The 10,352-nt window shown below is 50.7% G+C and overlaps 1 protein-coding gene and 2 non-coding genes across 3 annotated transcripts in view; all 3 read left to right on the top strand.

The window, feature by feature from the left end:
* The first annotated feature begins 3,582 nt into the window (after positions 1–3,582).
* LOC145676793 (small subunit ribosomal RNA) lies at positions 3,583–5,415 on the top strand. The gene has a single exon (XR_014129476.1). It is a non-coding gene; the product is annotated as a small subunit ribosomal RNA (ribosomal RNA).
* Positions 5,416–6,306: 891 nt separating this feature from the next.
* On the top strand, positions 6,307–6,458 carry LOC145676804 (5.8S ribosomal RNA). The gene has a single exon (XR_014129482.1). It is a non-coding gene; the product is annotated as a 5.8S ribosomal RNA (ribosomal RNA).
* A 1,740-nt stretch (positions 6,459–8,198) lies between these two features.
* Positions 8,199–10,352, top strand: part of LOC145676787 (uncharacterized) — a 4,257-nt gene continuing 2,103 nt past the window's right edge. Inside the window, exon 1 of the mRNA XM_081747579.1 lies at positions 8,199–10,352. This exon is cut by the window's right edge and continues 2,103 nt beyond it. Coding sequence (XP_081603705.1) covers positions 8,199–10,352 — 2,154 coding nt within the window.

Below are 10,352 nucleotides of genomic sequence, written 5' to 3'. Positions count from 1 at the left end.
CGGAAATGGCTAAATTGGGAAGGGAAGCCACAGGCTGGTTGGTTTCTTTATGGGAGTCTAAACGCACTATCGCTGTTGATGTTGGTTAATTTTGAAGGCGGACTAATATCGGCGGATGGTAGTGTAGGCTCAAAAGGAATTTTATCAGCCGCAGGCAAGAACCCTGGGATGCTATTCACGGGCGTCCTAGCCGGTCAAGGTGTAGAGGAGGTTGCAAACCCTGTTGCTGCCTGGGAGGAATGCTTCATAGAAATGTGCGTCCATGGGCGGACCTATGAAAGGGCATGCAGTGCGGGTTTGCCAGCACGCCTAATGTTGTCCAAAGACTTCCTCGTATTTTGACAAAGAATGTCAGAAACCTTGGTCGGACGGCTGTTTCTAAGAGGGCACGTGGCGATGGGGAATGTGTGAGGTAGGCTCTCATACGGAAGTACCTGTCGTTTACGGGAAGGAGACAATCCTTCTTAACCCGAGGCCTAGCCTGTCGATCACGCCTTCGGGCAATTGACTTCTGGCCGATGCCGCTTTGTGCGGTTGCTGAATGCGAAGAATACTTGAACGGAAGCTACTGTCACACCCAGAGGACACGAGTAAGACTTATATCACTGGAGCAGGAGCCTAAATGTGCTTTTGTGGGTAGCCATACGGCCAGTTCTAACGTGTGCGAGGCCCCACGAGAGTAGGCTTATTCTGGTGGATGAGAAGTCTTTTAATATTTGCTCTGTCGGGTGAACGGAAGCCACAGTCATCCGTAGGACACGAGTAGACTTATTTCACTGGAGCAGGAGTCTAAATGTGCTTTTGTGGGCAACCTTACGGCCAGTTCTAACGGGAGCCAGGCCCCACAAGAGTAGGCTTATTCCGGTGGAGAAGGAGTCTTTAAAATTTGCTGTGTCGGGTGAACGGCTATATTTGAACGGAAGCCACAGTCATCCGTAGGACACGAGTAGACTTATTTCACTGGAGCAGGAGTCTAAATGTGCTTTTGTGGGCAACCTTACGGCCAGTTCTAACGGGAGCCAGGCCCCACAAGAGTAGGCTTATTCCGGTGGAGAAGGAGTCTTTAAAATTTGCTGTGTCGGGTGAACGGCTATATTTGAACGGAAGCCACAGTCATCCGTAGGACACGAGTAGACTTATTTCACTGGAGCAGGAGTCTAAATGTGCTTTTGTGGGCAACCTTACGGCCAGTTCTAACGGGAGCCAGGCCCCACAAGAGTAGGCTTATTCCGGTGGAGAAGGAGTCTTTAAAATTTGCTGTGTCGGGTGAACGGCTATATTTGAACGGAAGCCATAGTCATCCGTAGGACACGAGTAGACTTATTTCACTGGAGCAGGAGTCTAAATGTGCTTTTGTGGGCAACCTTACGGCCAGTTCTAACGGGAGCCAGGCCCCACAAGAGTAGGCTTATTCCGGTGGAGAAGGAGTCTTTAAAATTTGCTGTGTCGGGTGAACGGCTATATTTGAACGGAAGCCACAGTCATCCGTAGGACACGAGTAGACTTATTTCACTGGAGCAGGAGTCTAAATGTGCTTTTGTGGGCAACCTTACGGCCAGTTCTAACGGGAGCCAGGCCCCACAAGAGTAGGCTTATTCCGGTGGAGAAGGAGTCTTTAAAATTTGCTGTGTCGGGTGAACGGCTATATTTGAACGGAAGCCATAGTCATCCGTAGGACACGAGTAGACTTATTTCACTGGAGCAGGAGTCTAAATGTGCTTTTGTGGGCAACCTTACGGCCAGTTCTAACGGGAGCCAGGCCCCACAAGAGTAGGCTTATTCCGGTGGAGAAGGAGTCTTTAAAATTTGCTGTGTCGGGTGACCGGCCATGAAACCTTTGTGAGGACTTGTCTCCTCGTTTCCACAGCATTTCCGCGCCTGTAAGTTGCGGAAGGTAGCATGCTATGCTTGAAGAACTGTCATCCGTTTAAGGACAGGAGTAGACTAATTCCATTGAGGCAGGAGTCTAATATGCTTTTGTGCACAGCCATACGGCCAGTCCTAACGGGAGCAAGGCTCGCAAAAGTAGGCTTTATTTCAATGGACCAGAAGTCTTTAATATTGCTCTGTCGGGATTGTCAGTTCAAACGGGAGCAGTTTCTGCACGCTACAAACCGCTGACGAGATCTTTCTCGTGTCAATGTGATTCCCTAGCCTGGGCCGGCGCAAGGCTGGCTGGCGAACAAGGTAATTGGGCCTCTGGGTTTCATACACACGAGGTGTCTCAGATGCGTTTAGGGTGAACAGGAATAATCCGTGCAATTCTCTAGCCTGGGCCGGCGCAAGGCTGGCTGGCGAACAAGGTAATTGGGCCTCTGAGTTTTGCATTTCGGAGTTTCCTTAATTCCGGGAGGAGCCACAAAGAAGAGTCCTGAGAGTTTCTCGTGTCCATGCAATTCTCTAGCCTGGGCCGGCGCAAGGCTGGCTGGCGAACAAGGTAATTGGGCCTCTGAGTTTTGTACACACGAGTGGTCTTAGGATCCTTCGGGCTCAACAGGGATTGTTGGAGAAAGTCTCTAGCCTGGGCCGGCGCAAGGCTGGCTGGCGAACAAGGTAATTGGGCCTCTGAGTCTTTATTCCCAGTTTCCTTAGTTCCCGGGTTAGGTTCACCTGTTAAATCGGAGGAGTCCGATTTATGTGTAAAGATAATGCCAGAGTGAAGGGAGCCAGATTTCACTTGAAGGAGCAAGAGCCAGTGTGGTTAAGAAGTGAGCCGTTTTGTACTCTTAAGGAGGGATGCCGATTGACTTTGAACGGGCTGTCCTCGCTTTAGAGTTTGGGCCAGTTGACGGGAGCTTACTTGTCCTTCTTGAGAATGAGGCCAGATAGCATGTCCTTTCTAGCTTACAAAGGCTTATGCGGAGCATTGTTTTTTGTAAGTGACTTTTTATTCTCCATGTGGCATTTAAGTACCGATTTTCCTTAAGTTAAGGACGGTATAGACTCATCGCCAGTTTGAGCGTGTATCACTTGTCGAACGGAAGCCACTGTCATCCAAGGACACTAGTAGACTTATATTTCACTGGAGCAGGAGTCTAAATGTGCTTTTGTGGGTACCCTTACGGCCAGTTCTAACGGGAGCCAGGCCCCACAAAAGTAGGCTTATTCCGGTGGAAAAAGGAGTCTTTAAAATTTGCTGTGTCGGGTGAACGGCTATATGTAAACGGAAGCCACAGTCATCCGTAGGACATGAGTAGACTTATTTCGCTGGAGGAGGAGTCTAAATGTGCTTTTGTGGGTACCCTTACGGCCAGTTCTAACGGGAGCCAGGCCCCACAAAGGTAGGCTTATTCTGGCGGAAGAGGAGTCTTTAAAATTGCTCTGTCGGATGTACCGGCAACGTGTGGAAGGAAGCTGTTGTAACCCAAGGATACAAGTAGGCTTGTTCCATTGGATTGGGAGTCTAATATGCTCTTGGCGGCTGTCACACGGCCAGTATTAACGGGAGCTAGTCACCGCAAGAGTAGGCTTATTCCAGCGGAACAGAAGTCTAAAATGCTTGGTCGGGTGTAGCTTTCCTATCCTTTGTTAGAACGCTGTGTTGGTTGTGTCCAACACTTTCCGGCTTTTTAGTCGGTCAATTCCCTGGTTGATCCTGCCAGTAGTCATATGCTTGTCTCAAAGATTAAGCCATGCATGTCTCAGTGCAAGCCAAAACAAGGTGAAACCGCGAATGGCTCATTAAATCAGTTATGGTTCCTTAGATCGTACCTATCCTACTTGGATAACTGTGGTAATTCTAGAGCTAATACATGCAACTAGAATCCCGCCCAGCAATGGAAGGGATGCTTTTATTAGATTAAAACCAATCGGTCGGTTCGTCCGTCCGAAACCTTGGTGACTCTGAATAACTTTGGGCTGATCGCACGGTCTCTGTACCGGCGACGCATCTTTCAAATGTCTGCCTTATCAACTGTCGATGGTAGGTTCTGCGCCTACCATGGTTGTTACGGGTAACGGGGAATCAGGGTTCGATTCCGGAGAGGGAGCCTGAGAAACGGCTACCACATCCAAGGAAGGCAGCAGGCGCGCAAATTACCCACTCCCGGCACGGGGAGGTAGTGACGAAAAATAACGATACGGGACTCATCCGAGGCCCCGTAATCGGAATGAATACACTTTAAATCCTTTAATGAGAATCTATCGGAGGGCAAGTCTGGTGCCAGCCGCCGCGGTAATTCCAGCTCCGATAGCGTATATTAAAGTTGTTGCGGTTAAAAAGCTCGTAGTTGGATCTGGGTCTCGGACGATCGGTTCGCCGCCCGGCGTTTAACTGATCGTTCCGGACGTCCTGCCGGTTTTTCCTTTCTCGGTGCTCTTCATTGAGTGTCTTGATTGGCCGGCACGTTTACTTTGAACAAATTAGAGTGCTCAAAGCAGGCCGTGTCGCCTGAATGTTCGGTGCATGGAATAATGGAATAGGACCTCGGTTCTATTTTGTTGGTTTTCGGAACTCGAGGTAATGATTAATAGGGACAGACGGGGGCATTAGTATTGCGACGTTAGAGGTGAAATTCTTGGATCGTCGCAAGACTAACCGATGCGAAAGCATTTGCCAAGAATGTTTTCATTAATCAAGAACGAAAGTTAGAGGTTCGAAGGCGATCAGATACCGCCCTAGTTCTAACCATAAACGATGCCAGCCAGCAATCCGCCGAAGTTCCTCCAATGACTCGGCGGGCGGCTTCCGGGAAACCAAAGCTTTTGGGTTCCGGGGGAAGTATGGTTGCAAAGCTGAAACTTAAAGGAATTGACGGAAGGGCACCACCAGGAGTGGGGCCTGCGGCTTAATTTGACTCAACACGGGAAACCTCACCAGGCCCGGACACTGGAAGGATTGACAGATTGAGAGCTCTTTCTTGATTCAGTGGGTGGTGGTGCATGGCCGTTCTTAGTTGGTGGAGCGATTTGTCTGGTTAATTCCGATAACGAACGAGACTCTAGCCTGCTAACTAGGCGTTGGAATCTTTCCTTCCAACGTTCATGTCTTCTTAGAGGGACAGGCTGCCTCTAGCAGCACGAGATTGAGCAATAACAGGTCTGTGATGCCCTTAGATGTTCTGGGCCGCACGCGCGCCACACTGAAGGAATCAACGTGTCTTCCCTGACCGAAAGGTCCGGGTAACCCGCTGAACCTCCTTCGTGCTAGGGATTGGGGCTTGCAATTATGTCCCATAAACGAGGAATTCCCAGTAAGCGCAAGTCATAAGCTTGCGTTGATTACGTCCCTGCCCTTTGTACACACCGCCCGTCGCTACTACCGATTGAATGATTTAGTGAGGCCTTCGGACTGATACCCGGCACCTCCGTCTTGCGGTGGTACCGACGTGTCGGAAAGATGGCCAAACTTGATCATTTAGAGGAAGTAAAAGTCGTAACAAGGTTTCCGTATGTGAACCTGCGGAAGGATCATTATCAATTCATCACCACTGCGGTGGTTGATGTCAAAAGTTTCTTATTAGTGTGTCGTATCAGTTAGATTGACACCGTTGAACGGGAGCCACTGATCTTGACAGGCGAAGGAGAGAAAGGTGAGCCGTGTCTTCCCTTTAGTTGGGAAGCGAGCAGCAAGAACGGGAGCCACTGTCATCGGCGAGGGTAGCGTAGGCTACCTGTTGACACAGGCCGTGTGTCATCAAAGGATTGGAGTAGACTTATTTCGGTGGAAAAGAAGTCTTGAAAAGACTCCAAGAGAGTAAGACTTATTCCATCGGAGCAGGAGTCTTAAATGCTCAGTCAGATGACATGATAAACCAGTTCCGACGTCCAAGGGCTCAAGTAAGCTTATTCCGTTTGAAAAGAAGTCTTGAAAAGACTCCAAGAGAGTAAGACTTATTCCATCGGAGCAGGAGCGTTTAAAATGCTTGTGTCGGATGTCGAGTGCTGGGGTAGAACGGAAGCTTGTCCTCCAAGGACTCGAGTAGGCTGTGACTGCTTTGTGGGAGAAGTCTTGAAAAGGCTCCGAGGAGCAAGGCTTACACGTTAGTAGCACAAGAAGCCTTTAATACGCTCGGGTCGGGCGACTAGAGCTAGAATTCGCTGCTTTGTAGGCCAGTATCCTTTTCTGTTCAAGATGGCCTTCAATGAAAAACTGGTAGCCATGATTTTTGGCTACAAACTCATGGGCAGCCTAAGATTATTCCTTGTGATGCAGGGAAAGGCTTTCGAATGAACACGCCCAGCTTTGTGGTGAGTGACCGCAGCTGACGGGGCCAAACAGGAGGCAGGGCGGCCCCCGATGCGGTTTGTTTACCGAACTTTAATTTCTTGCACGGCATACGTGAAATGCTGTTGTAGAATTTTTACAACCCTGAACGGTGGATCACTTGGCTCGTGGGTCGATGAAGAACGCAGCTAGCTGCGCGAAAGAGTGTGAACTGCAGGACACACGAACATCGACGTTTCGAACGCACATTGCGACCCAGGATCTCTTCTGGGTCACACCTGTCTGAGGGTCGGTAACTTTATCCTGGCGGTGGAAGTTTTTCGGATGACCCCACGGCCTCTCGCTACTTCGGTAGTGATGCTGTGGCCATGTGCAAGGGGCCTGGCAAGGGGTCTCGCGCAAGGCTTGACTTTCTTGTTGGTAACCTCTTGTGACCATGGGTCCGGGGAATGGAAACTGTGTGTTCTTGGGCTTCCGCGACAGCGGTCGTCTTAAATGAGCAGCAAAGGCTGGTGGTTTACATCCGCCTGTTGAGGCAGTTTTTGTCTCGACAAAAGTTCCTAAGTGAATTGGGGAACTTGGTCCTTGGATTTCATCCTTGCCAAACCCCTTTCGATGGGAACGAGACTGTCTTGTGTCCATGCAATTCTCTAGCCTGGGCCGGCGCAAGGCTGGCTGGCGAACAAGGTAATTGGGCCTCTGAGTTTTGTACACATGAGATTAGTCTCTCTCGAAGCATTCAGGGCGAACGAGGGTTTTTGGAGTTCAATTCTCTAGCCTGGGCCGGCGCAAGGCTGGCTGGCGAACAAGGTAATTGGGCCTCTGAGTCTTGGTATTCCAATTTTCCTCTATTCCTGGATAAGCTTCAGTACGAGGTGCCCGGCAAGGGGTCAGGGGGTGACCCCTGACTAACCTTGGCGGTCTACATCTTGTAAATTGAAAAGTCCTGTTGTGCGCGAGCCTTCAGGCGCGCTGTGTTTTTGGCGCTCGACCTCAGATTAGGTGAGATTACCCGCTTAATTTAAGCATATTAATAAGCGGAGGAAAAGAAACTAACAAGGATTCCCTTAGTAACGGCGAGCGAACAGGGAAGAGCCCAGCACCGAATCTCGCAGTCGTTGGCTGTTGAGAAATGTGGTGTTAGGGAGGGTCGATTCTCCCGAGTTCTTGAGGCGTGTCTAAGTCTCTCTTGAATGGAGCCACTGCCCATAGAGGGTGCCAGGCCCGTGCGACCGTTTCAGTTCTCGGGTGACGGTCAAGGGTTACACCTTGTTCCTTAACCGAGTTCGGTCCCGTGCCTTGGCCTCCCACGGATCTTCCTTGCTGGGAGCGCCGGGCTACGGCTCGGTGTCTTGTCGGCTGCCATTCAACGATCAACTCAGAACTGGCACGGACCGGGGGAATCCGACTGTCTAATTAAAACAAAGCATTGCGATGGCCCTAACGGGTGTTGACGCAATGTGATTTCTGCCCAGTGCTCTGAATGTCAACGTGAAGAAATTCAAGCAAGCGCGGGTAAACGGCGGGAGTAACTATGACTCGCTTCTCGGCCTTTGGCCCCCTCTCTGTCAGCTTAGTCTCTTCTTGCAAGGGTTCCAGGCCATTATCCAACGTCTGACAGAGGCCCGACCTCCTCGAGGTGGGGGCTGGATAACGAAGCCTCAGGCGGAACGGTAACGCACTAAATTTTTCCTGCTCCTTCAACCTACTGTGCGTGGTAAGTCCTGAGGCTCGGCTAACGGGCTCTACGTAGTCGACGTCCATCTAGTTGTCCAGCCGCCGCACCGAGTGGGTGGTGCGTGCGGTCGTCTCTCTTTGATTGGCGCATTGCGGTGCGAGAAGCGATTCATCCAGTGGGTGGTGTGCATCGAGGCCAGGTGCGCCTCACCCGGCCTTGACCTCCGTCTTTAGGAGGGAAAGGGGTCTTAACCGGGTGGGGGGCTTGTCTTAACTGTCTGTCTGTCCGTAGTCCGGTTGGGCGGTTTACAACTGTGGTGTGACTGTGCAGTGGTGTCTCAGTTTTTAACGTGTGATGGCTACCAGTGGGCGACGAGTTGGCAGCCGTATCAAGTCTGTGCCAGCTGCAGGACGGTCACAAGAAGAAGAAGCGGCGAAGTCTCTGGCAAGAAGAGGATGGTCGGAGTCTCGCTTAGAATCAACTTTAGACATGGACTGTGTGGATGAGGATAGCCTGACCGGAGGAGGTGAAGTGTCGGACGATCTGGACGGTGTCTCTATTGAGGATGTGGAGCTGGAAGACGAGGAGGAGGTCTTCCAAGCAGAAGGTGAGGTGTCTGCTGTGTCGGCTGTATCCGCTGTGTCTGCTGTGTCTGCTGTGTCTGCAGTGTCTGCTGTGTCTGCTGGGTCTGCTGTGTCTGCAGTGTTGGCTGTGTCTGCTGGGTCTGCAGGGTCTGCTGAGTCTGCTGGGCCCGGCCCCTCTGGAAGTGACGATGTACCAGAATTCAGATTGGGATTCCCTTTTGGGACATTGGAGTGTCCTAAACATCCAGGATTGTGCTTTGCTTCTGAAAGTAATTTCAGAAAGCATCTCAAGAACCACTATGTGGATTATGAGTGCCTGAAGTGCGGCAAGTCCTTCTCCCGCTTCAACGCTATTACTTGCCATGTTCCTAAGTGCCCAGGTAAATCAACAGACGCATTAGCTTTCAAGTGCGATCTGTGTACTAAAGCTTTTGCCTCAAAGATTGGTCTCGGCCAACATATGAGGAACAAACATCCTGCGGCTTGGGATCAAAAGCGTTCGGGGGAGGAGGGCTTGGCGAACTTCTGGACGGTAGAAGAAGAGGACAGTCTCATCAAGATCTGTCGCAAACACAAAGGAGATCCTAATGTAAACCTTATTGCTGCCAATGCTCTGAAGGGGAAATCTCTGGATGAAATAAGATTCAAGAAAAGAAAGCTTTTCTTGAAGGGTCTCATCCCGCCTGAGGCCAGAGTAGAAAGCCAGAGGGGAAGGGGCCAGCAGAATGTTGGCAGATTAGAAGTGTCGTCTCGTTTGGCTGGTGAGGTCAGCGGCTGTCGTGTCCGGCTAGGTGAGGAGATCTCTCGCCTGGACCCCAAGGTTGATACCGACGCATTAAAAGAGGCCTCTTTGAGTGCTCTGTTGGATGACTACATCAATATCAACAATAATGCCGAAGCTAGGTCGCTGGGCGGAGAGGGCAACCCTCAGCAACTCTCTCACGAACTGAAAAGAGCTCGCAGTGAGTCTCAATCTAAACAAGTCATGCTGGAGGAGCAAGAAGCCGAAATCCTTAGGCTTCAAGAGCATTGTTCTAAAGTAGAGAAGCAGGTCGCTGATCTGCAGAGGGAGAAGGAGAGACTGGTCTCCGAGAATAACAAGTGGCAGCAATTTCTTGCCCTTGAAGACGATGCTCTGAAGGATAGACTGCTGTCTGGCTCCGCGGGAGACTCCTCTGCCTCTAGTCTCAGGGAGGAGGTAGAGAGACTGGAGGCGGAGCTGGCTCTCGGGGAGTTGGAATTGCAGCGAGTACGCAACCAGCTTGAGGTCTCCTGTGAAGAGATAAAAGAGCTGAGGGAGGCTCTCTCTTGCCTAGCGTCCAAGAGTGGAGGCAATGTTGATGCGTCAGTCCAGTGTGATCCTTATCTGGGCTGTAACGGCACAATTATAATTCCAAGAGAAGAATTGAATTCTCTTGAGTCAGACGATGAAACTCTGGTGAAGCAACGTATGATTGCTCCCACGGTAGAAAACAGAGCTGTGGACCTCAACACCCTTGGGGACCAGGCGAGAGATCTGGAGGGGGAGATGGATGTGTTCTTGTGCTCGCGGGACAACGATCTCGCGGGGAAGCAGTTGGACGAATGGAACAACAGGATCGTTCATCTGTGTAGGCAGTGGACTAAAATCTCGAAGCCACAGCCTCAGAAGAAGTCATCTGCCGGTGGCAGAAACAAAAAGGTGCAGGAATATGCGGATACTGTGCGTCTCTTCAACACAGATCCCAAGCGCCTGGTCGATCGGGTAATCGAAGGTAGGGTGTCTGGTCATCTTACTGATGAGACACCCACTTCTAGAAGCATACAAGATTTGTACGAGCGGTTGTGGTCGGTCGCTGGTAAATGCGGCATTGATTTCTCTGCGGTCGCTTCGAATGGAGAGAATAGGCTCTGTGAGCCTATTGGTTTCACTGAGCTCAAAGTG

Source organism: Thermobia domestica, unplaced genomic scaffold (assembly GCF_964235325.1).
Source record: "Thermobia domestica unplaced genomic scaffold, izTheDome1.hap1.1 HAP1_SCAFFOLD_371, whole genome shotgun sequence".
Lineage (NCBI taxonomy): Eukaryota > Metazoa > Arthropoda > Insecta > Zygentoma > Lepismatidae > Thermobia > Thermobia domestica.
This window is presented reverse-complemented; position numbering and strand designations above follow the sequence as displayed.